We start from the raw sequence: 27246 nt of genomic DNA, 5'->3' as shown, positions 1-27246 counted from the left end.
CCCTACAGTAAAGTGAGGAGAATCGCGCTCACTGGGCCACATGACACGCACTGTCCAACCCTACCTACCCCCCACCTCAAATAAGCCTAAAGTTCAATAGAAGGTGCTACTTTAACTCTTAGACACTCAGACGATGGGTTGACAGGGTGTTCCCAAATATTGAGGCACGGTGATGGGATAACACCCCAGCAGCTCCCTCTTCCTCCCCCACCCTGGTTGTGACTGAGAGGTAGGGGTGCGGAGGAGCAGTGTTGAGCCTCGTCCTGCTCCGACATCCATTAAAAGATAAGAGTCTCGGCTAGCGGATGGATCCTAGCGGAGAGGAGGGGCGTCGTCGAGCCCAGCAGCCATACCTGATCCCAGGCTGGGGCCTGTCTGCTGCCTGACTGTGGACGTGACATGGAAGGGCAGGAGAGGAAGAGGAGAAGCACACATTGATCGGGCGCTGCGCCAACTGGTGTATTTACACGTATAGCCTTTCAAAGGGGTTGGGATCAAACCAGAAGTAAACGTAGCAGATATTTGCCTTGTAGATTTTCTTGCCTTCGTCCAAAATTAAAAAGTTACCAGAATGGTAAATCCTGACCGTTGTGAATGTAAATAAACAACATTTTCCCCGCCATGTTGCAGTGTATGACGGCGGGATGCGCCCCACACGGCGTGGGTGTCCATCTTTCTCATTTGACTCGTCAGAGAGGGAGAGAAGGTTAGACAGATGGAAACCTGGAGCGCCTCAGAGAGGAAGGGAAACGACACCACCGGGACACTAAACCATTTCTCATCTCACACACACACACACACTCCAAGGTTACTTTGCATTCGCTGCATACAGAGGTCACCTTATGAGATCCGCACACACAAAACCACACACACACACACCACTGGAAGGGAGAGGCACTCTGCTATGCTTCACTTAGAAATACATGTAGAACTGACTGACTGTGTGTGTGGATCACAAGGAAGGGGGGCTGGGATGGACTGGACAGGGAGGGAGAGAAGAGGTTTTTTTTGTCAGTCTCCAAGCCACTCAACATGTACGGAAGGTACAATCAGGTCAATTCAATTCAAAGCCAATGCGACAAGCTAATTTTCCAGCCCGGTCATCTGCGGCCGGCCCGCTTTAGAGAAACAGAGAGGGGCTGACGTTGACAGTAGTCATTACACTGACACCAGCCCCCAACCTGAGCAGAGGACAGGAGAGAGGAATGAGAGAAGGGGGGAGGGGGGCAGAAGAGGGATGAGTGAGGGAAGAAGGAGTAGAGGAGAGCAAAGGAGAGGGAAAGGATGAAGAGGTGCGGCAAAAATGACAAAATAATGAAAGAGGGAGTGTGGAGAGGGGGTGAAAGGAGACCGTGGAGAAGAGAGGAAATGTGGCCAGGACACACACACACACACACACACCCCCCGCTTAACAACACAGAGCTCAAGCCAACCGAGAAGGAGAGTTCAAAGTTAGGAGGAGACATCTCAACACATCACCTTACTTTCACTGTTCAACACCACGGCCATGAGGTGTCTGGGCTTCCGGCACAACTCCATCACCACACAAAAGGAATAACAGAGATGCTGCTGTTCCCCCACAAGTTCTCTTACCATAATTAGAGTCATTTACATTTCTTGTTTTTTTTCCCCCAGTTGTTCTATTTCCTGATGTTTGCTTATTACAGTCTATGGGATTTAGCAGCAGTATATAACACCTATGTGCTATTATTATAACATGGGTGGGAAAACGACTATGCTCACGGCATCAGTATTACATTCTACTATTTTACCTTCATATCACCATATACAACCCACCACTACCACCTTGTGGTCATTGCTGGTACTCTCTTTATAGAGGTGACTAGGGGTGTAATCTTTAGTCTAAACTGTTAACGTAAAACATTTTGCAATGAAAACTAGAGTTTCTATTGGTCAGATTCAGTTAAGACCCTCCCTGTTTTGTTCCGTTTACCTCCATTTGGTTCCTAGTGACTAGACTCCTGCTGTCGAGACCACAAAACATTTGTCAAATAGCAGCCACTTTATAATTCACTATTCTCCTTAATTCAGTCAAATGCATGAAAGCAAAGATTGAGAGAAAAAGGTAACTAGGGATGAGGGAGAGTACTCAATTCAAAGTCTGCACCAGATTCGAAACGAGTAATTAACAAGTGAAATGTATAAGCCCCGACCAAGAAATGTTTACTTTCGTGGAGTATGTGAAGTACAATGAAAATATTTAAAATGACATGATGAATGATATTAGGACTAGTAATAAACCATAATCTAGCCCTCCATTTGGCAAATCTGACCATAATTCTATCCTCCGGATTCCTGTTTACAAGCAACAACTAAAGCAGGAAGCACCAGTGACTCACTCACTCAATATGGAATTGGTCTGATGACGCAGTTGCTAAGCTACAGGACTGTCTTGCTAGCACAGATTGGAATATGTTCCGAAATTCATCCGATGGCATTGAGGAGTGTGTCGATGACATCGTCCCCATAGTGACCGTACGTACATAAACCAGAAGCCATGGATTACAGGCAACATCCCAACTGAGTTAAAGAGTAGAGCTGCCTCTCAAGGACTGGGACACTATCCCACATGCTTAAAATAAATCCTGCTATGCACTCTGACGAACCAATCAACAGGCAATGTGTCAATACAGAACTAAGATCGAATCCTACTACACTGGCTCTGATACTCGTCAGATGTGGCAGGGCTTGCAAACCATTACAGACTACAAAAGGAAACCCAGCCACGAGCTGCCCAGTGACACGAGCCTACCAGGCAAGCAACACTGAAGCATGCACGAGTGCACCAGCTGTTCCGGACGACTGTGTGATCATGGTATCAAAAGCAGATGTGAGTAACACCTTTAAAAAATGTGAACATTCTAAAACTAAGATGTTTTCTCGGTGCATGCACTGACCAACTGGCAAGTGTCTTCACTGACATTTTCAACCTGTCCCTGTCAGAGTCTAATACCAACATGTCTCAAGCAGACCATCATAGTCCCTGTGCCCAAGAAAGCAAAGGTAACCTACCTCAATGACTACCAACACCGAGTACGCACATCTCTAGCCATGAAGTGCTTTGAGAGGCCAGAAACCCAAGACCCACTCCAATTTGAAGACCGCACCAACAGATCAAAAGATGCTGGACTCTATGGCACTCCACGCTGTCCTTTCCCTCCAGGACAAAAGGAACACCTACATGAGAATGCTGTTCATTGACTACAGCTCAGCGTTCAACACCATAGTGCCCACGAAGCTCGTCACTAAGCTAAGGATCCTGGGACTAAACACCTCCCCCTGAAACTGGATCCAGGACTTTCTGATAGGCCGCCCCCAGGGTGTAAGGGTAGGCAACACCACATATGCCACGCTGATCCTCAACACAGGGGCCCCTCAAGGGTGCGTGCTTAGTCCCCTCCTGTACTCCCTGGCCAAGTATGACTCAAACCTCATCATAAAGTTTTTCATCAAAACAACAGTGGGTGATAAGCGACAACAATGACACAGCCTATAGGGAGGAGGTCAGAGACCTGGCAGTGTGGTGCCAGGATAACAACCTCTCCCTCAGGAGCTGATCATGGACTACAGGAAAAGGAGGACCGAGCACACCCCCATTCACATCGACGGGGCTGTCGTGGAGCAGTTTGAGAGCTTCAAGTTCCTCAAACTAACATTGTCCAAACACACCAAAACAGTCGTGAAGAGGGCACGACAACGCCTATTCCCCCTCGGCAGATTAAAAAGATTAGGCATGGGTCGTCAGGTCCTCAAAAAGTTCTACAGCTGCCCCATCGCATCACCGCCTGGTATAGCAACTACTCGGCATCCGACCGCAAGGTGCTACAGAGGGTCGTGCATATGGCCCTAGTCAGACCGTTCTCTCTGCTACCACATGGCAAGCGGTACCAGAGCGCCATGTCTAGGTCCAAAAGGCTCCTTAACACCTTCTACCCCCAAGCCATAAGACTGCTGAACAGTTAATCAAATGGCCACCTATTTGCATTGACCCCCCTTGCTTTATGCTGCTGCTACTCGCTGTTTATCATCTAGGCATCGTGACTTTACCCCTACCTACATGTACACTGCTGCTACTCGCTGTTTATCATCTACGCATCGTGACTTTACCCCTACCTACATGTACACTACTGCTACTCGCTGTTTATCATCTAGGCATCGTGACTTTACCCCTACCTACATGTGCACTGCTGCTACTCACTGTTTATCATCTACGCATCGTGACTTTACCCCTACCTACATGTACACTGCTGCTACTCGCTGTTTATCATCTAGGCATCGTGACTTTACCCCTACCTACATGTACACTACTGCTACTCGCTGTTTATCATCTAGGCATCCTGACTTTACCCCTACCTACATGTGCACTGCTGCTACTCGCTGTTTATCATCTAGGCATCGTGACTTTACCCCTACCTACATGTACACTGCTGCTACTCGCTGTTTATCATCTAGGCATCGTGACTTTACCCCTACCTACATGTACACTGCTGCTACTCGCTGTTTATCATCTAGGCGTCGTGACTTTACCCCTACCTACATGTACACTGCTGCTACTCACTGTTTATCATCTACCATACGTGACTTTACCTCTACCTACATGTACACTACTGTTGACTCGCTGTTTATCATCTAGGCATCCTGACTTTACCCCTACCTACATGTCATTGTTATTTTATCATCTGATTATTTGTTTTTTTTTACTTTTAGTTTATTCAGTAAATATGATCTTAACTCTCCTTTTTCTTAAAGCTGCACTGTTGGTTAAGGGCTCGTAAAGTAAGCATTTCACGAAAAGGTCTCCACCTGCTGTATTCGGCACATGTGACAAATACAATTCTACTTTTGATTTGAGCCACCCACCTTCAACTGAGAACTAAGAACTAAGAAACATTTCATCAAAAACATGTCAACACACCAGTCCAGATGAGCCAAGAGACAATGACAAACGCAAACTATTGCCATGATGAATATTTCATATTGAGGTCTCATCTCGACAGTAATGTGAAATGTGAATGTTTTTCTCCCTTCTCTAATTGAGTTATTTAAATGACAGAAACAAAGCGCTCGAACTAAAGAAAGTGAAACTAATTTAGAGAAATGTTATTTTTTTATTGCTCCTCCCGTCCCTTTGCTAAGAAAGGAAGACGACAGAACCTAAAGAGAGTCGTCTCGTCTACGAGCTCAATGTCACCCTACACAGTGCACTACTATTGACCAGCGCCCTATGGCTCTAATGCGTTTGAGACGCAGCCCTAGTCTACATTGGTTTGATCAAAAGGGAATTAATACCTCATTTTAACATGTCAGTTAATAACTTTAAATTAGCATACTGGGAGAGAGATTTGCATCACAATATCTGCCTTGCGTTTCTTCGATTTCATAATAAAACTGTAATCACGTCGTCTCTCAGTCTTCCTCTCTGAAGCTACCTACAGCTGTCTACAGATAAACCTTTCAAACTTAACGGCTAGAGAGGAGCGGTACCGGTATTAACCCCTAAGTAGTCGACCATTCAACCATTATGAATTTTATATCTACAGTATAAAGCCTCTGTATTTTATCATTCCGCTCATGTGGAGATTTCAGTCATAGGTTGCTCGAGAACATTGTGAATGACACCGACTCTCCCCCCAAAATGTGAATAAAGATCATAAATGTGTTGTATATATTGTGGTAAATATCACGTGTTACGGTACTCACCCACAAACACAGTCTGTATCCCAAATGGCACCGTATTCTCTATAGTCACTACTTTCACCAAAAGATGTACACAATATAGTGAAGAGCAATAGTAGAGCATCCACCAATCAATCACACAGGAGCTGTTTTCAGTTCAGACTAAGAGCTTTAGGAGAAGAAACAGCTCCTCCTGTTGGTAATGCGATGGTCATACAGGACAGGAACCGCCCATGCCTGCCCCTCTCTCTCTGTGTCATTAGCAGCTTATCAGGTGCTCTGAAATTGGGTGCAAGAGTCGATTCTGAAGCTGCTCTCCTCATTTCCCTACAGCTGGGTGCCTCTTCAAACCCAATCCCTCTCGCCGGGCACCCACTGACAGACAGATGGACGTGCAAAGACCGAGAGATGGAAGGACAGAGAGATGTAAGGACGGGAAAGAAGAGAGAGAGCGAGGCAGACAGAGAGAGACCTGACTGACTTTTAACAAGAGCCAAAACAAACCCAGCACAGAGATTTACTCTGTACCTGGCTTCAAGGTGAACGTTATACAGCTGTAGCGATAACTCTTTCTTTAGGAGATAAATCAAGGCTTTGGATCTGCGAGTTTGACGACACTAAGAACTGGGATCTGAATTGAAGGTCCAAAGTTCACATGAACACAGTCTGGCACAAAAATATATCACAGAAAGAGTCACAATTGTTAGAAATAATTCTGTGGGAAAGTTAACCTGAGCATGCCCAAATAAAGGTAGTCATCTGAAAATTAAACCATGTTCATAATTATCCTTAAGTTCTATATGGAGTTAAGGCTTTACTTGAAAAGTAGTAGGAAATCACTTTAAGGCTTTTTGAAATGAGTTTACAGAATTTGTTTCGACACTCACAGCTGTCCCCCAGTGTCCGTTATGAAGATGTTATTGAAGCAATACAGACCAAATTAAAAAGTGTCTTGAGTTGTATTTGCGTGTTCTACTTTCCTGTAGAAATAGGGGGTGACTGGGACAGGCAATTTTAACATCCACATTTCGTTGTTATTTTTGGTTTGGGGGAGGGGGGTAAAACATGCACCTTACAGGGCTCCCGAGTGGCGCAGCAGTCTAAGACACTGAATCTCAGTGCAAGAGGTGTTACTACAGTCACTTGTTCAAATCCAGGCTGCTTCCCATCCGGCCGTGATTGGGAGTCCCATAGGGCGCCATATAATGGCCCAGCATCGTCAGGGTTTGGCCGCCATTTGTTCTCAACTGACTTTCCTAGTTAAATAAAAGTTTAAATACAAAATAGACTAGGCCTACTATGTTTATTTCTCAACTGTCCTAATATTAAACACATCGCTTATATTTACAACAGGAGTATAGCTGACCTGTCTGGCATGAAAATGAACCACGTGGAAAAATGTCCTCATTTACTACTTAAAGTACAAAGATGACATGTATTTTTCCCCACTGCCCCTGTTTCGATACAGGTGCATGATAATGGTCCACATACAGTGGGGAGAGCAAGTATTTGATGCCGATTTTGCAGGTTTTCCTACTTACAAAGCATGTAGAGGTCTGTAATTTGTATCATCATAGGTACACTTCAACTGTGAGAGATGGAATCTAAAACAAAAATCCAGAAAATCACATTGATTTTTAAGTAATTAATTTGCATTTTATTGCATGACATAAATATTTGATACATCAGAAAAGCAGAACTTAATATTTGGTACAGAAACCTTTGTTTGCAAATACAGAGATCACACGTTTCCTGTAGTTCTTGACCAGGTTTGCACACAATGCAGCAGGGATTTTGGACCACTCCTCCATACAGACCTTCAGGTTTCGGGGCTGTCACTGGGCAATACGGACTTTCAGCTCCCTCCAAAGATTTTCTATTGGGTTCAGGTTTGGAGACTGACGAGGCCACTCCAGGACCTTGAGATGCTTCTTACGGAGCCACTCCTTAGTTGTCCTGGCTTTGTGCTTTGGGTCGTTGTCATGCTGAAAGACCCAGCCACGACCCATCTTCAATGCTCTTACACGCTTCACGGTTGGGATGGTGTTCTTGGGGTTGTACTCATCCTTCTTCTTCCTCCAAACACAGCGAGTGGAGTTTAGACCAAAAAGCTCTATTTTTGTCTCATCAGACCACATGACCTTCTCCCATTCCTCCTCTGGATCATCCAGATGGTCATTGGCAAACGTCAGACGGGCCTGGACATGCGCTGGCTTGAGCAGGGGGACCTTGCGTGCGCTGCAGGATTTTAATCCATGATGGCGTAGTGTGTTACTAATGGTTTTCTTTGAGACTGTGGTCCCAGCTCTCTTCAGGTCATTGACCAGGTCCTGCCGTGTAGTTCTGGGCTGATCCCTCACCTTCCTCATGATGATTGATGCCCCATGGAGACCCAGACCGAGGGTGATTGACCGTCATCTTGAACTTCTTCCATTTTCTAATAATTGCGCCAACAGTTGTTGCCTTCTCACCAAGCTGCTTGCCTATTGTCCTGTAGCCCATCCCAGCCTTGTGCAGGTCTACAATTGTATCCCTGATGTCCTTACACAGCTCTCTGGTCTTGGCCATTGTGGAGAGGTTAGAGTCCGTTTGATTGAGTGTGTGGACAGGTGTCTTTTATACAGGTAACGAGTTCAAACAGGTGCAGTTAATACAGGTAATGAGTGGAGAACAGGAGGGCTTATTAAAGAAAAACTGAACAGGTCTGTGAGAGCTGGAATTCTTACTGGTTAGTAGGAGATAAAATACTTATGTCATGCAATAAAATTTTAATTAATTACTTAAAAATCATACAATGTGATTTTCTGGATTTTTGTTTTAGATTCCGTCTCTCACAGTTGAAGTGTACCTATGATGATACAAATTACAGACCTCTACATGCTTTGTAAGTAGGAAAACCTGCCAAATCGGCAGTGTATCAAAATACTTGTTCTCCCCACTGTATTATTTACACATAAACACAAGATTAAAACAAGAATAGTCTGATGGGTGACAATATTAACTAAAGTGGCCAAATAACTACTTAAAATTAAGCACATGAATCCACTTTACAAGGCGTATAGAGCTTAACTGGTATACATAAGCATCGTGTGAGTTTGAGGAAGATCATTTTCACCATAGAAATGCACCCTTATCATAAAAGCATTACATGCATAATTGCATTTGCGGTCAATTTTGGTAATGGTGTTTTCTGCTAATGGAACATTTGAGCTTATATCCTACTGCCATGTGTGAGCATTGCTGCACTTATGTGAAGAAATAGCCTAACATTTTAAGATAAAAGTTCTGATCTGTTGCATTAGCCACATTACGTAAAAAATAGTTTTGGGATGCTAGTGGTTGTATTAATTTGGGATCTATCGCATCCCACAACTGTCCGAGACTATGTTTGGAATATTTATTTCTCGCACAGAATAGGGTGACTTTTATACTATGGGGAACAGTAGATTAACATTGGCTAGTGCTTTTGCTGTTCGTAAGGCCTACTCATCTTGTTGGCTGGCGAAAATTAAATATCATATATCATCAATATGCACCTCCGAATTGGATAAGGACGCGCACATTTATGTCCCCGATGTGTTGAGTCTTCACTTGTAGCCTGTGAGAAAGAACCAATCACGTGATGGAGAGTCATTTGAGTGAGATATTATTCGGAGCGCTCAGCATTCAGGGAGAAGGGCAAAACGGCCACAAAAGGCATGGATTTTTTTTAGGGTGCATTACGATTACATAAAATGATATACAATTCTAGGCATTATCAAATGCTTGTCAAATTGTGAATGAGAGCCTATTGGAGTGTTTACAGCCTGCGCAAAAAACAAAAGCAGACCTCATGCCTTTCAAGCGACTTTTTTCAAATCATCATTAGAGTCTCATCAGGCAGTCTTACAATGTATTAAAATCTAAACTTAAAGCTCAACGTTTGTAGAACACCTAAAGTTACATTAACTCTAAATTAAGCATATAGGAGTACAGATTTGTGTGTTAACCGCTCAACACAGAATTGCCGTAAGTGCGCACTCCCCCAAATCAATTGGAGAAAAAAAAAATCCTTTCTATTTTATTCAGGCTGGTACAGGTACATTGATTTTTTTTTTAGACTTTTTAAAATGTAGATGTTCCAAACTTCTGCATCAGTGGCTTGTAGGCTGTGTGGAAGTCAGGACATGCTAAATGTGTTTATGTTAATTAACTGTCAACCACCGTGAGACAGTTATTTGCTTGACAATCACCAGCTGACCGCCACAGCCCTAACTGTTTCTTAGAAAGACGTGAAGAGTGTTTAGAAACAATATGTGAAAAGTCCAAGTGTCTTTCTCAAATTTACTCCTCAGTCTATTTATGGCAAACACACACATAGAAGAGACTGTCTACACACAACATACGTTTTAAGATTTTTTCAATGTCAGCAGCAAAAGTTGTGCAAAGCCCGTACAGGTAAGCAGTATCGCATCCTCCTTCCTGATCAACAGTTGTTGCAATCTCAGGGTCATGGGAGTGTTGCAATCATGAACAAAGCTTTGTTGTAGGTGCAATGAAACACAACTTTTACTAGAATATCCCAACTGACAACGCATGGACAGAGCCCTCCCAGTCACCTGGGGTGACCTTGTAGGAGTCCATAGAAAAACTACTTAGAATTGGACTTTCTTTAGCAAGCCTGTGTGTGTGTGTGTGGTGTGTGGTGTGTGGTGTGTGGTGTGTGGTGTGTGGTGTGTGCGTGTGTGCGTGTGTGCGCGTGTGCGTGTGTGCGCGTGTGTGCGTGTGTGTCAGATTCTGCTGGACATTTGACCAGCAGCATTTTAATTTAATGAGTTATGAGAAATGAAGCAGACCCATATGCATTGGGTGCATTACCTAATTAGGGGTGTCCACCCACAGTGCCTAAAATGACAAATCATTTTATGGAGACTCATCTTAACAGAACATGTAACTCGAGGATGAAACCGAATTCCCAATTTGCACTTTGAAGATGCCACATTTACTTTTCCTCAGGCAACAAGACGAGTAATGAACATCAAAGATTCGAGCCTTTGTCAATCTAATATACATAGTAGAAAAGTTTACCTATTCTAATGGTCAGCTTTCATTCTGGGTGAGAAATAGCCAATTCCGATGGCACGATAGACCTCAAATTCATACAACAGTAAGCTACAGTACATTAAAAAAAACTTTAAACTTTTTTTTAACTTTAAAAAGCAATGAGGCTGATGCAACTGACCAGAACGATTAGCTAAACATTTATAAACTATTATTTCTTCACATCATAAGCACAGCAATGCGCACAAGGCAGTAGCCTACACTTGAATGTTCATTCCATAATGCAATTAGTGGGAAAATACCATTGTCAAAAGCACACCGCACACGCCAACGGTTTCACCTGACAGATTACATTTGGTTTTTTTTTAAAGAAGGGAGATCTAAAGTTGCAACAAATTTCATGGGTTTTGGATACTGGACAATGAAAGAAAGTTTAAGGGAAAAAATTATATTTATAAAACAAGGGCGGGACTGGACAAAATGTGCACATGTCTCTAACTGAACAAAAAAATAAATGCAAAATGCAACAATTTCTAAGATTTTACAGAGTTACAGTTCATAAGAAAATCAGTCTGCTAATCCATGAACGGTTAAAAATATCTCAGAAAAACCCCACCAGCACAAAGTGGGCACCTTGTTCATTGTGGCCAACGCTGAAATCAGCAAACCACCTCGATTTAGAGCATCCCAAACATGGGTGACACAACACCATGGGACATGCAGTCTGACATGGGGCCATGGTGAAACAGTTGACACCAGGATTCATCCGTGAAGAGCACACTTCTCCAGCGTGCCAGTAGCCATAGAAGGTGAGCATTTGCCGACTGATGTCGGTTACCAGGCTGAACTGCAGTCAGGTCAAGAACCTGGTGAGATGGATAAGCACGCAGATGAGCTTCCCCGAAGACTGTTTCTGGCAGTTTTTGCAGCCATTTTTTGTTGTTGTGCAAACCCAGTTTCATCAGCTGTCCGGGTGGCGGGTCTTATACGATCCCGCAGGTAAAGAAGCCGGATGTGGAGGTTCTGGGCTGAGAAAGAAGCTTTTTGTGCATATGGAACATTTCTGGGATCTTTTTTTTCAACTCATGAAACATGGGACCAACACGTCACATGTTGCGTTTATATTTTTGTTCTGTATTTACGGTATGCCAACAGTGTGCAACAATGCTTCAGAACCATCCCAGATAACCAATCCGAATGGCTTCATATACAGTGCCTTCGGAAAGTATTTAGACCCCATGACTTTGTCCACATTTATGTTACAGACTTATTCTAAATAGTCCCCCCCCCCTCAATCTACAAACAATACCCCATAATGACAAAGCAAAAGTAGGTTAGAATTTGTAAATTTATTACAAAAAAAAAAAAAAACTGAAATCTCACATTGACCCTTTACTAAGTCCTTTATTGAAGCTCCTTTGGCAGCGATTACGGTCTCGAGTCTTCTTGGGTATGATGCTACAAGCTTATCGCACCTGTATTCGGGTGGTTTCTCCCATTCTTCTCTGCAGAACCTCTCAAGCTCTGTCAGGTTGGATGGGGAGCATTGCTGCACAGCTATTTTCAGGTCTCTCCAGAGATGTTCGATCCGGTTCAAGTCCAGGCTCTGGCTGAGCCACTCAATGACATTCAGAGACTTGTCCAAAAGCCACTCCTGCGTTGTCTTGGCTGTGTGCTTAGGGTCGTTGACCTGTTGGAAGGTGAGCCTTCGCCCCAGTCTGAGGTCCTGAACTCTCTGGAGCAGATTTTCATCAAGGATCTCTTCATTCTTTGCTCCAGTCCTTGCCGCTGAAATACATCCCCACAGCATGATGCTACCACCACGCTTCACCGTAGGGATGGTGCCAGGTTTCCTCCAGACGTGACGCTTGGTATTCAGGCCAAAGATTTCTAATCTTGGTTTCATCAGACCAGAGAATCTTGTTTCTCAAACTCCAAGCAGGTTATCATGTGTCTTTTATTGAGGAGTGGCTTCCGTCTGGCCACTACCATAAAGGCCTGATTGGTGGAGCTCTGCAGAGATGGTTGTCCTTCTGGAAGATTCTACCATCTCCACAGAAGAACCTCCCTGACCAAGGCCCTTCTCCCATGACTACTCAGTTTGGCCGGGCGGCCAGCTCTCAGAAGAGTAATGGTGGTTCATAACTTTTTCACTTTAAGAATGTGTTCTTGGGGACCTTCAAAGCTGCAGAAATGTTTTGGTACCCTTGTCCAGATCAGTGCCTCGACACAATCTTGACTCGTAGCTCTAAGGACAATTCCTTTGACCTCATGGCTTGGTTTTTGCTCTGACATGCACGGTCAACTGTGGGACCTTATATAGACAGGTGTGTACAGGTGGAATCCAATCAAGTTGTAGAAACAGCTCAAGGATGATCAATGGAAACAGGATGCACATTTCGAGTCTTATAGAAAAGGGTCTGAATATTTATGGAGTATTGTGAGTAGATTGAGGGAAAAAAATATTTATTCAATTTTAGAATAAAAGCTGTAACGTAACAAAATGTGGAAAAAGTGAAGGGGTCTGAATACCTTCTGAATGCACTGTATTTTAAAGTAATAAACATGTAATATAACAATCACTGAAGTGATTCGCATCTCACGTCTGGAACAATTATTCTCAAAGAACAATCACTTGAAATGGGGCTCAATTCGGCAAGTTGAAAGACATTTTCAGGGTTACAACCGAACTCTTGTCTTTTCAATAGGACAGGTGTTCGATTTACTTTATCAGACCAGTACCTTGGAATTTCCTATACGGATTAACAAATCTACATTGAACACTGCATGGGGATGAATTATGGCCACAGCATCCGTTTGATCCGGAAGTCTATTGACACACCAAAATGTGTCAGTCTAAGCTAGAGATATCTGTTTTCATGCATGGGCTGCGTCTCAATCCACCACATACGCCTATGTCAGCCTTGCGCATCTGCAGTCGAAGGTGGCTGAGCTACAGTGGTGTTTGTCAGACCAGGAGACGGGTCTTAATGACCGACGAAAATACTCTCAGTCTTTGAAAATATGCACAAATATTAGTTTGATAGTGTGGTAATAGCCTAGGCTAACCAATTCTAAATGCCACTAGCAATTTAACAAAAGTAGGGTCGTCACTGAGGTAAGTTGCCACAGCCACAAAGTAATAAACCCTGCTTGTTTCTACAATTTTGCATCAAAAAATCTGATTTTAACCACAGTTAAACTTATGCCTAACCTTAAATTACAACCAACAAGCACATTTTTGTTTATGAATTTTTAAAGAGCCAATTTTGACTTTGTGAATACCCTAACTAGTGACAACCACAAAGTAGCCTAAACAGAAAATTATGCAAATATTCCAAAACTGCAGCTCATTGTTGGAACACATATTTACCTAGTCCATTTCGAGTTTGTGATAAAACTATCTCACATGGAATGTGGCTTGCGTATCCCATCAGTTCAATAAGTTTATATCAACAATTATTTCTATAGGCACACACAGCACGCATGTGTAAAGCAAGCAGTCGGAAAGCAATTGAGTGAGTGAGGGATGAAGGGGAAAGGGATTTAGGAGGCAGAACTGTGTGATGCTTGGCTTGGTTTATTTTTTGTTGTGTTCCGCAAATGCACATGTACAAATGGAACACTAGAGCCAGAGCAAATTAACGTCGTCTTCAAGACAACATTTTGACCAAATAGTTTCAGTTTTTTTTTAATGTAAAAAAATCTCCGGTTAAATCAAGTTCTAACAGTCCGAGTACTTGATTACTCATGCCCATCAATGTGTAACGCGCTGAAGCCTGCCTTCCGTTGCCTAATGCATTTGAATGGTAAAAGGGAAGCACGCTTCAATTACCACCTGAGAAAGAAAAAATGTTTTGATCTTTTTAAAATCGTGGCCATCAAAACTGTTTTTAACACACAATTGCATTTACAACTGTTAACCAATGGTTGAGCTTATTAAAAGCACGTTTCACTCTAGCAGCAACGAATGAGCTGTTTGAAAAGTTGTAGCAGCAACTCTCGCGCTGTCAAATGTAAATATATTTCCATCAATTGGTATTTCAATCAAGGCTAAAAGCATTATTTTGCAATGGGATTTTCCTGCATCTCCCAGGCTCATTTTTTGGGATCGGACCAAAAGCTTACCGGCTAACGGAAGCCCTGGTGTGTGAAAAGCAAGCGACTGAGTATGAGAAGGAGCAAGTGAGTGAGTGTGAGAGAGAACAATTGAGAAAGTGAGCGTGAATATCCATCTGCCATTCACCTGGATGACCTTGTAGAAGTATGCGTACTGCCGAGCGGTGTTCTTGTACTGGCTGAGGACGTCCTGGATGGCCTGAGTGGACAGCAGGTGGCGTACTTCCTCCTCTTCATAGTAGAGAGGGGTGTCGTAGTCCCCGGGGAGGGTCTTGATGTAGGGCAGCCAGGGGGAGGAGGGGTCAGCCCGCTCACACAGCAGGTGGAGGGCCAGAGTCACATTACCCATGGCCTGGAGAATACGGTCCTGGCTGTACAGGGGACCTGGGAGGGAGAGAAGAGAATTTACATACAGAACAGTGTGTGTGTGTGGACCCTAGGGGAGGACAAAGCACAAGGGGGTTTCAAATGTCAGAGCTCAAAGCCTTGTTGTCAAATTAAAACGTTATATGTCACATGCGCCGAATACAAAAGGTGTACTGGACCGTACAGTGAAATGCTTACTTTACAAGCCCTTAACCAACAATGCAGTTAAGAAAAGTAAGTAAAAAAATAAATAATTGATGAGTAAAAAATGTAAATAACAAATAATTAAAGGAGCGGCAGTAAAATAACAGTAGCAAGGCTATATACAGGGTGCGATGTCGCACCCTCTTAACGACTGTTTTGGTATGTTTGGACCATGATATAGTTTGTTGGTGATGTGGACACCAAGGAACTTGAAGCTCTCAAACTGCTCCACGACAGCCCTGTCGATGAGAATGGGGGCATGCTCAGTCCTCCATTTCCTGTAGTCCACAATCATTTCCTTTGTCTTGATCACGTTGAGGGAAAGGTTGTTATCCTGGCACCACACGGGCCATGTCCCTGACCACCTCACTATAGGCTCTCATCGTTGTCGGTGATCAGGCCTACCACTGTTGTCGTCAGGCAAACTTAATGATGGTGTTTGGGAGTCGTGTCTGGCCATGCAGTCATGAGTGAACAGGGAGCACAGGAGGGGACTAAGCACGCACCCCTGAGGAGCCCCCATGTTGAGGATCAGCATGGTAGATGTGTTGTTACCAACCCTTACCACCTGGGGGTGGCCTGTCAGGAAGTCCATGATCCAGTTGCAGAGGGAGGTGTTTCCAAAACTGTAAAAATATTGTCTGTGAGTATAACAGAACTGATGTTGCAGGCGAAAGCCTGAGAAAAATCCAATCCGGAAGTGCCTCATGTTTTGAAAGCGCTGCGTTCCAATGTATCCCTATTGAGCAGTGAATGGGCTATCAACCAGATGACTCTTTCGCCGTATTCCCGAAGGTGTCTACAGCATTGTTTACGCATTTATGTTGAAGAATACCCGTAGGCAGCTACATTGCGCAAGTGGTCACCTGATGCTCCCAGAGAGACTCTCGCGTAAAATACAGAGGTAGCCATTACTCCAATCGGTCCTACTGAAAAACTAATTGTCCCGATGGTTATATTATCGAATAGATATGTGAAAAACACCTTGAGGATTGATTCTAAACAACGTTTGCCATGTTTGTCGATATTATAGAGCAAATTCGGAAAATGTGAAGAACAAACGGAGCTATTTCGCCTACAAAAATAATATTTTTTGGAAAAAAGGAACATTTGCTATCTAACTGGGAGTCTCATGAGTGAAAACATCTGAAGTTCTTCAAAGGTAAATTATTTAATTTGATTGCTTTTCTTATTTTGGTGAAAATGTTGCCTGCTGCTAGCAGGGCATAATGCTATGCTAGGCTATGGTAAACTTACACAAATGCTTGTCTAGCGTTGGCTGTAAAGCATATTTCGAAAATCTGAGATGACAGTGTGATTAACATGAATAGGAAAATGAGTAAGAGTTCAAAAGTTTATACAATTCACAACCAAAGCTCACGCTGAGGTTGGCTTAGTTCTGTAGTTGACATGTTAGCCCTTTTCAACGTATGGACCGTCATCCTATTGTCTTCAGAACAGATAGTTACATTTTCGTCAAGGCTTTATATAGTGGAGGGAGAGAAGGGTGTGTTTCATAGTTTATAACCCATGTCTCTTCACAGGGGCGGGCCACTGACTGAGCAGAGCTCTAACTTTATGAAAATCAAAATCTCTCATTTGGAAGCTAAAATTACATTTCATCTTTTCACAAATAGTTTCATATTTAAACATTTAAATTGCACAACAATTCCATGTGAATCTGATAACTAGAATCTGTAGACTTTCCCAGATACAGTTTATGTCGCCCTGTCATCAGTCATAATGTCTCAGATGACAACCGAACTGACATCATATTCAATAAGTACCAACGCATATTTTCAACTGGTTCTATTACCGAAATATGGTTCCTTTCCCCCACTTGTTTGATGTTCCCAGATTCTTCTCTATGTTCAACAAAGGCTATTCAAGAGTCCTTCAGTAGAGTCAGAGAGAGAGGGAAGGGAGAAAGGTATTTATAGGGGGGGTCATAAACCTTACCCACAGGCCAACGCCATGACACAAAATAAAAATGCATTATTATTCCAATACCATTACTACAGAGAATCAGACAAATTATGTTACCCTCTGCCTATTGGCGACAAGCCGGTCTCAAAACACAACACTGCCCATTTATGACAAAAAAAAAGCTCTTTATCCGACTCGCGTTTCAAAGATGTCTAGAAATGTACAAGCTTTGCGCTCTTAAAGGAAGCAATCTCTCCCCTAATCTATAACTGGGCTAACAACTCACTAACTAGCAAAGGATATGAACAAAATGTACACGTGGCTACATGCAGCACTCTCTTAGATTCAAAACAAGCGTATCTACTCACGACCGCTCATGCTGTAAACACAGTCCAGTTCAAAGTAAATGGCACAGATCCATATATGGCAATAGTCAATTTGCATATTGGCCAACTGCAGCTCTGATTGGTTATGCCGCACTGGTCTGTGTAGAGTACAGGCTGAGTTGTACATGTCAATGCAATAGAATCCTACTCCGATCCGTTCTGCCTACAACAAAATCTCTTGCATAGTTTGTTTTGTTTCGGTATGTTGTATTGAAAGTGGCTAATATTGTGTTGATTTTATCACAATTGCCACAGTAAAGGGAAACGTTGATAATGTTAACAGGGAAAACTCTAGAACAGTGGTCACCAACCTTTTCTGATTCAAGATCACTTTGAGACAAGGGAGAGAGCAGCAGACTGAGCCTCTCAAATTCCCTCCACTGACACTCAAATAGGGACACAGTCTTCCAGCTGATGGCAAAACTCGAGTCGCACCGCATTATTTCTGCCTCATGCACAAATTAATGTTGTTACTCCTATGAACAGAGAAAGTGAAATATTCCTTGATTTTAATAAAAGTCCCAAGCCTAATAATAACAACGCAGGTCTATAGATAGATTTTCCTACTCATTCATTGCTGCTGCACTGCTTGTAGTAGCACTGAGTGGAAATAGGAAGAACGCGCATTTTTTGGCTTATAAAAGTGTTGAATACGAGGTGTTGACAGTGATGAGTAAGAACATCAACATGATCTCAGTCATAAAAACAGCATCTCTTTGCTGTATTCATTGACAGTCTCTCTAGTCGTGGTGTTAAATGTTTTGAAATCTCACAGTATCAACTTGGCTGTAGCTTTCTTTTATGGTTGCTACGTTACTGCAGACAGTCTGAGGCATCCGATTGGCCAATGGCAGACCTATAGTGCACTTGATTTGCTCTCCGGGTCCACCGGGAAGGCATAGTTTGTACCTTCAGACACATGAAATGGTTCAAAATGGCAACAGTCCGAGATGAATAAAATTTAAAAAATAGGAACACAAGGCTTTTATAGTTGGGATTTTTCAGAAATGTTTGGCGATCGACTAGGAATGCCTTGGAGATCTTCCACTGCTCTAGAAAGTTGACTGAAGTTTAATCTCGTGCTTCTCTCTGTCGGCTGATATTTCTACTGTGCAGTCCTGGGGAAGCTGCACGGCAGTCTCGAGGCTACTGCATGCCCGCGCACAGCTTAGAGGGAACATTGCTTGTGACTCTGTGGTCGAGCACCTGCCTCTCCTTGAGTGACAGGGGGCATGGGGTGGTGTGGGAAACGGCATGTAGCAGGAGGAGAGGGAGAACGACGACTCAAGTAGTAAACTAGAAAAAAAAAATATATATATATATATATAACTTTAAACATACCAAACACTGAAATACTGTTATAGAAGTGAAAGTAAAAACACAATACCGGTCTGTGTATCAATACCGCTATATATCCGGTATACCACTCAGCCCTCTATGGGGCTTACGTTGTCACTCACCCAGGACAGAGTTCTTGGCCGATTCCACAGTCATCAGCATCTTCCTGGGGATCCACAGAAACAGCTCCTCTGCCTGAGGAAACAAATGTTATCAGAATGGACAGTGGATTTCCATGCTTGAATTACATGGGTGAATCTAAAGTTTGGCCCGTGATTTTAGTTCACCCCAGGTTTATTTGAATAATATTATTCATTGTACACTTAGTGTAAAATCATTCAAGAGTGTTAGCTACATCATTGAACTCCCACCAACTCACAGAGAGGAAAGGTAAGAGAAAGGGCAGAGCCCTGTAGTGTTGCACGGCATACTGAAACCTCAGTACTTTTTCTATATCCCCCAAAAAGAAAGGTAGGTGCTCAAATTTTTTGCTACGTTCAGTATCTGTGCATCTCACGTGATTGAGAGGATCAAGTCTGTCTATCAGCGCAGCTGTTTTAATGCACGAAGAGCAAAGTGCCTGCTCCACTTATTCCTTGCTAGCTAAAGCTGTCTGGGCCGTAACCTCCCCACTCACGCTGCACAGAAATTAACACACTTAAATAATGCAACACGGCATATAGAACATGGAAACTGTTCATTACTGTTCGCAAAACAATGTCAAATACAAGCTAGAACACTTTTACAATGCAACACGATACTGGTATCTTCCAGCTTTAACTTCCTTGCTAGCTTACAGCTGAAGCAATGTCCATTCACTACCCTAATACCATAACGCAAAATATGTGGATTTCGAAAGATGATCGTCACCAAAAAGTCATTAACTTGCTTCATCTCCCTCGCCTCCTGTCTGGTTCCCACATTATGCCTCATGAAGTCAATACTTCTTCTATGCAAATGTTGTGGATGAGTACAATAAAATAAATGGTTCTCCTAGCAGTTGCTAATAAAATAATAAAGTCCTCAAATGGAAAGGATTGTCATCTGCAGCCCCGTGAAATTAGCATATTTTTTGTTTTGTTTTAAGCCTTATTTTACCAGGTATGTTGACTGAGAACACATTCAGCAACGACCTGGGGAATAGTTACAGGGGAGAAGACGGGGGAAATTAATGGGCCAATTGGAAGCTGGGGATGATTAGGTGGCCACAACGGTATGAAGGCCAAATTAGGAATTTAGCCAGGACACCGGTGTTAACATCTTACGATAAGTGCCATGGGATCTTGAGCACTGAGAGCCAGGCGTTTAACGTCCCATCCGAAAGACAGCACCTTACACAGGGCAGTGTCCCCAATCACTACCCTGAGGCATTGGGATATCATTTTTGGGGGGACCAGAGGAAAGAGTGCCTCCTCTACTGGCGCTATAACACCACTTCCAGCAGCATCTGTTCTCCCATCCAGGGACCAAACAGGACCAACCCTGCTTAGCTTCAGAGGAAAGACAGTAGTTGTTGCTGCTGGCCAATAACTCAAATGCATGCATTGCACACACTCTTATTGAATAATATGCATTCGCCTGCATCGTGATTTACCCAGTTTATCAATAGAGATATAAAAATAAATGATAAACCTTTGTTGTTTTGTAGCTAGGTTGGTTAAGGGAAAGGGGGCTACCTAGTCAAACTGTACAACTTAATGCATTCAACTGAAATGTGTCTTCCGCATTTCACCAAACCCCTCTGAATCAGAGAGGTGAGGAGAACTGCCTTAATCTACGTCGTCGGCAAACAGTGGTTTAACTGCCTTGTTCAGGGGCAGAAAGACGATTTTTCCTTGTCAACTCTGGGATTAGATCTTGCCAGTTTTTGGTTACTGCAACAATGCTCTAACCACTAGGTTACTGGTTAAAACAAAGTGATTGCATAATTGATCATTTAATGCATAGATGGCTGTCTCAAAAAAAAAATGGACATCAAAATGTTCAAATGTAATGATATTGAACTCAAAAGATGTCCAAAGATTTAACAGATCAGTAGTTGAGTTTGGATCAAGAGCCTTTCTGTGACTTTGGCTAATAAGTCTTTCTTTGTTATGGTATCATTTTGGTATCGAGTAGCTTGATACTAAACCTGGTATCGGTATCAAAGTCATAATTCCGCTATCATGACAGCAACAGAGCCCTGGGCTTCATACAAACAACTCAGCCTGTTTGATCGATCAGACCTAAACAGCAGCCATTTTAGAACATCAATAATGAGGGCTAATTGGTGGGTCATTATGAGAAGAACACCAATAAGAGAGAATTAAGCCTTGTTTCCTCTGTTGAAATATAATCAAGGAGCTGATCAATCTAGATAGTCTATGGAGGAAGCCTCAGGTCAAGGCCTTTCTCATCCTTAAAAATACCTTGGAGTAATTTTGTTAATCAGTTAAACTTGTACAATAAGAAACTTTGGTTTCCATTGCAAAACGTTTTGCTACGATGTGCACTAATGATCACGACCCAAGTGATGTCACCCTGACAACTTGCCATGGACACCGGCCGATCCGGTTGTAGCGACCCACCTTGATGTCCTTGGTGGCCCTGAGGCCAAAGCCCTCGCCAGCAAAGTTGGCGATCTCAAAACCCTCGCAGGACGCTCCACTCTCCTGAGCCCACGCCATCAGCGTCGGGAAGAACTCCTCTCTGCTGCCCTCGAATATCACTGAGATACCTGGGAAAGAGACGGAGAAACACAAGCACACACAGTTATGATCAAACTCAAGTTCTTCCTATTTAATCTATATAGGCCATGGCTCAAATCCAGCTGTGTGTGTGTGTATGTGTGTGCAGTAATTGTAGTTTTATTACCATTTTCCATTAGGAAAATGTGGCGCCGGACAACGTGAGGGGGAAGATTTTAATTTAAACGGTCATTTGAGAAATTTACCAGACTCATATGCATTGGGTGCATAACCCATTACGGCATCCACCCACAAAGCTTAGAATGACAGAAATCCAATTTACATTATGTTTATGCATCTTAACAGAACATTTACATTATGGTAATGTATCTTAACTTCTTTGGAAAAGGGGGCGGTATTTTGACGTCCGGATGAAAAGCGTGCCCAAAGTAAACTGCCTGCTACTCAGGCCCAGAAGCTAGGATATGCATATAATTGGTAAATTTGGATAGAAAACTATAAAGTTTCTAAAACTGTTAAAAATAATGTCTGTGAGTATAACAGAACTGAAATGGCAGGCGAAACCCCGAGGACAAACCCCCCAAAAAAAAAAAAAAAAAATGATTTCAATAGCTGGCACATTTATAATAGGGCGAGATCGTGCCCGATTGCAGTTCCTAGGGCTTCCACTAGATGTCAACAGTCTTTAGAAAGTTTCAGGCTGGTTTTTTGAAAAATTTGCCAGAAATTGTAGTTTTGCTTGGTGGCTCCCATTTTGGCTGTAGTGTTTCCAAGCGCGTGAATGAGAGCACGTTCTTTGGTCATTTTTTTTAAAAGACAATTAACGACGATTCTCCGTCTTAAATTGTATTGTTTATTTGCGTATTAGGGTACCTAAGGTTTGATTATAAACGTTGATTAACTTGTTTGGATAAGTTTATTGGTAATGTTTGGGATTCATTTTGTATGCATTTTGGAGGGAAACCGAGTGGATTATTGACTGAAGTGCACCAGATATACTGAGTTTTTATGGATATAAAGAAGGACTTTATCGAACAAAAGGACCATTTGTAATGTAACTGGGACTTTGGAGTGCCAACAGAAGATCTTCAAAGGCATATATCGCTATTTCTAACTTTCGTGTCGCAACTCCCTGGTTGAAAATGATTTGTTATGTATTTGTGTGCTGAGCGCTGTCCTCAGATAATCGCATGGTTTGCTTTCGCTGTAAAGCCTTTTTGAAATCTGACACGGCGGCTGGATTAACAACAAGTTAACTTCTCTAGGGTAGGGGGCAGCATTGGGAATTTTGGATGAAAAGCGTGCCCAAATTAAACTGCCTGCTATTCAGCCATAAAAGCTAGAATATGCATATAATTAGTAGATTTGGATTAAAATAAACTGACGTTTCGAAAACTGTTTGAATAATGTCTGAGTATAACATATGGCAGGCAAAAACCTGATAAATCCAACCAGGAAGTGGGAAATCTGAGGTTTGTAGTTTTTCAACTCTTGCCCTATCGAATACATAGTGTCAATGAGGTCATATTGTACTTCCTAAGGCTTCCACTAGATGTCAACAGTCTTTAGAAACTTGTTTGATGCTTCTACTGTGAAGTGGGGGTGAATGAGAGGGGAATGAGTCAGAGGTCTGCCAGAGAGCCACGAACTCAGTCTCGCGCGTTCACGTGAGAGCTGTTCCATTGCATTTCTACAGACAAAGGAATTCTCCGGTTGGAACATTATTGAAGATTCACGTTAAAAACATCATAAAGATTGATTCTATACATCATTTCACATGTTTCTACGGACTGTAAAGGAACTTTTCGACTTTGTCTGCTCCTAGTAATCGCGCGTCGTGAGTTTGGATTGTGTACTGAACTCGAACAAAAATTAAGTATTTGGACATAACTGATGGACATTATCGAACAAAACAAACATTTGTGCAACTGGGATTCCTGGGAGTGCATTCTGATGAAGATTATCAAAGGTAAGTGAGCATTTATAATGCTATTTCTGACTTCTGTTGACTCCAACATGGCGGATATCCGTTTGGCTTGATTTGTCGTCTGAGTGCCATACTCAGATTATTGCATGGTTTGCTTTTTCCGTAAAGTTTGTTTGAAATCTGACACAGCTGTTGCATTAAGGAGAAGGGGATCTAAAATCCCATGCATAACAGTTGTATCTTTTAGCAATGTTAATTATGAGTATTTCTGAAAAATTGATGTGGCTCTCTGCAAAATCACCAGATGTTTTGGAACTACTGAACATAACGTGCCAATGTAAACTCATATTTTTGGATATAAATATGAGCTTTACTGAACAAAACACACATGTATTGTTTAACATGAAGTCCTATGAGTGTCATCTAATAAAATTAATCACTAACCTTTGATGATCATCTATATTTCTGCTTTTTGTGACTTGGCTCTTTGGCTGGAAAATTGGCTGTGTTTTTCTATGACTCGGCTCTGACCTAACATAATAGTTTGGTTAACTTTTGTCGTAAAGCCTTTTTGAAAATCGGACATTGTGGCTGGATGTACAACAAGTGTAGCTTCAACATGGTGTAAAATGCATGTATGTTTGAGGAATTTTAACTATGGGATTTCTGTTTTTAATTTGGCGCCCTGCAGTTTCACTGGCTGTTGACCCACGTACCCTAGAGAGGTTAAGCTTTATTTTGATGAATTGCACTTGTGATTTCATTAAAGTTTAATATTTACAGTAATTTAATTTAGGCCCGAGCGTCCCACTGATCTGCAAGAAGTTAACAGAACATGCAACTCATCTAATGAAAGCAGCCAATAAAACGTAATTTTCTAACATTTGTTAAAATGCATTCTAAACAGCGCACCTGTGAAAACGCGCCATTCGAAACAGCGCACCTGTGAAAACGCGCCATTCGAAACAGCGCACCTGTGAAAACGCGCCATTCGAAAGCGCACCACCTGTGCGCCAGCTCGAAACAGCGCACCAGAAAACGCGCCATTCTAAACAGCGCACCTGTGAAAACGCGCGCATTCTGGGAAAACGCGCCATTCGAAACAGCGCACCTGGGAAAACGCGCCATTCTAAACAGCGCACCTGGGAAAACGCGCCATTCTAAACAGCGCACCTGGGAAAACGCGCCATTCTAAACAGCGCACCTGGGAAAACGCGCCATTCTAAACAGCGCACCTGGGAAAACGCGCCATTCTAAACAGCGCACCTGGGAAAACGCGCCATTCTAAACAGCGCACCTGGGAAAACGCGCCATTCTAAACAGCGCACCTGGGAAAACGCGCCATCTGGGAAAACGCGCCATTCTAAACAGCGCACCTGCCATTCTAAACAGCGCACCTGGGAAAACGCGCCATTCTAAACAGCGCACCTGGGAAAACGCGCCATTCTAAACAGCGCACCTGGGAAAACGCGCCATTCTAAACAGCGCACCTCGCCATTCTAAAAACAGCGCACCGCACCTGGGAAAACGCGCCATTCGCCATTCTAAAAACAGCGCATTCTAAACAGCGCCTGGGAAAACGCGCCATTCGCCATTCTAAACAGCGCTGGGAAAACGCGCATTCTAAACAGCGCACCTGGGAAAACGCGCCATTCTAAACAGCGCACCTGGGAAAACGCGCCATTCTAAACAGCGCATCTGGGAAAACGCGCCATTCTATACAGCGCACCTGGGAAAACGCGCCATTCTAAACAGCGCACCTGGGAAAACGCGCCATTCTAAACAGCGCACCTGGGAAAACGCGCCATTCTAAACAGCGCACCTGGGAAAACGCGCCATTCTAAACAGCGCACCTGGGAAAACGCGCCATTCTAAACAGCGCACCTGGGAAAACGCGCCATTCTAAACAGCGCACCTGGGAAAACGCGCCATTCTAAACAGCGCACCTGGGAAAACGCGCCAAAACAGCGCTGCACCTGGGAAAACGCGCCATTCTAAACAACAGCGCTAAACAGCGCACCTGGGAAAACGCCATTCTAAACAGCGCACCTGGGAAAACGCGCCATTCTGGGAAAACGCGCCATTCTAAACAGCGCACCTGGGAAAACGCGCCATTCTAAACAGCGCACCTGGGAAAACAGCGCACCTGGGAAAACGCGCCATTCTAAACAGCGCTGGGAAAACGCGCCATTCTAAACAGCGCACCTGGGAAAACGCGCCATTCTAAACAACAGCGCACCTGGGAAAACGCGCCATTCTAAACAGCGCACCTGGGAAAACGCGCCACAGCGCACGCGCCCTAAACAGCGCACCTGGGAAAACGCGCCATGGGAAAACGCCATTCTCTGGGAAAAATTCTAAACAGCGCAGCGCACCTGGGAAAACGCGCCATTCTAAACAGCGCACCTGGGAAAACGCGCCATTCTAAACAGCGCACCTGGGAAAACGCGCCATTCTAAACAGCGCACCTGGGGGCCATTCTAAACAGCGCACCTGGGAAAACGCGCCATTCTAAACAGCGCACCTGGGAAAACGCGCCATTCGAAACAGCGCACCTGGGAAAACGCGCCATTCGAAACAGCGCACCTGGGAAAACGCGCCATTCGAAACAGCGCACCTGGGAAAACGCGCCATTCGAAACAGCGCACCTGGGAAAACGCGCCATTCTAAACAGCGCACCTGGGAAAACGCGCCATTCGAAACAGCGCACCTGGGAAAACGCGCCATTCTAAACAGCGCACCTGGGAAAACGCGCCATTCGAAACAGCGCACCTGGGAAAACGCGCCATTCTAAACAGCGCACCTGGGAAAACGCGCCATTCGAAACAGCGCACCTGGGAAAACGGCCATTTTAAACAGCGCACCTGGGAAAACGTGCCATTCTAAACAGCGCACCTGGGAAAACGCGCCATTCTAAACAGCGCACCTGGGAAAACAGCGCACCATTCTAAACAGCGCACCTGGGAAAACGCGCCATTCTAAACAGCGCACCTGGGAAAACGCGCCATTCTATACAGCGCACCTTGGAAAACGCGCCATTCTAAACAGCGCACCTGGGAAAACGCGCCATTCGAAACAGCGCACCTGGGAAAACGCGCCATTCTAAACAGCGCACCTGGGAAAACACCATTCTAAACAGCGCACCTGATAGCAGTTCCATATGTGAAAGCAATGAAAGAGGGGGAATATAAAGAGGCAAAAACTAGGATAGGTTGCTATTATGACTAGGATTCTGCCTTTGGCTTTTGGACAACTAAATAAAAGTTGATATGAATACCAATAGAACAAGAGAGAAAGGGCATAGCGGTGGGTCCAATAGGGAAAGAAATGGAAAGAAATTTTTTAAAATGGTATAATCACTCCTGTCTATAAAGAAATACACTTCAAAATACTTCACCAGAAAGCATGACTTAGCGAAAGAGCCAAAGAGAAAATTGAGGAAGTTGCTGCGGATTGTTTTAAATCACAAGTTCGTAGGCCCATGCCTATTTGGGAAGCCCGCAATTTGGGCAGCGCGTGTGGCAATAGGCCTAGCTGACTATTGAGTTACGGATGT

The 27246-nt window shown here is 43.5% G+C and overlaps 1 protein-coding gene across 3 annotated transcripts in view; it reads right to left on the bottom strand.

The window, feature by feature from the left end:
• setd3 (SET domain containing 3, actin histidine methyltransferase) overlaps positions 1 to 27246 on the bottom strand; it is a 68189-nt gene that overhangs the window by 23012 nt on the left and 17931 nt on the right. For all 3 annotated transcript variants that reach the window (XM_035743361.2, XM_035743364.2, XM_035743362.2), the window contains exons 4-6: positions 21644 to 21792; positions 19199 to 19271; positions 14984 to 15240 (exon numbers count right to left, since the gene is read on the bottom strand). In XM_035743361.2, the coding sequence (XP_035599254.1) occupies positions 14984 to 15240; positions 19199 to 19271; positions 21644 to 21792 (479 nt within the window). The remainder of the gene's footprint in view (positions 1 to 14983; positions 15241 to 19198; positions 19272 to 21643; positions 21793 to 27246) is intronic.

This window comes from Oncorhynchus keta, chromosome 29 (genome assembly GCF_023373465.1).
Source record: "Oncorhynchus keta strain PuntledgeMale-10-30-2019 chromosome 29, Oket_V2, whole genome shotgun sequence".
In the NCBI taxonomy this organism is placed as follows: domain Eukaryota; kingdom Metazoa; phylum Chordata; class Actinopteri; order Salmoniformes; family Salmonidae; genus Oncorhynchus; species Oncorhynchus keta.
The sequence above is the reverse complement of the archived record's forward strand: the minus strand, read 5'-3'. Positions and strand labels throughout refer to the sequence as shown.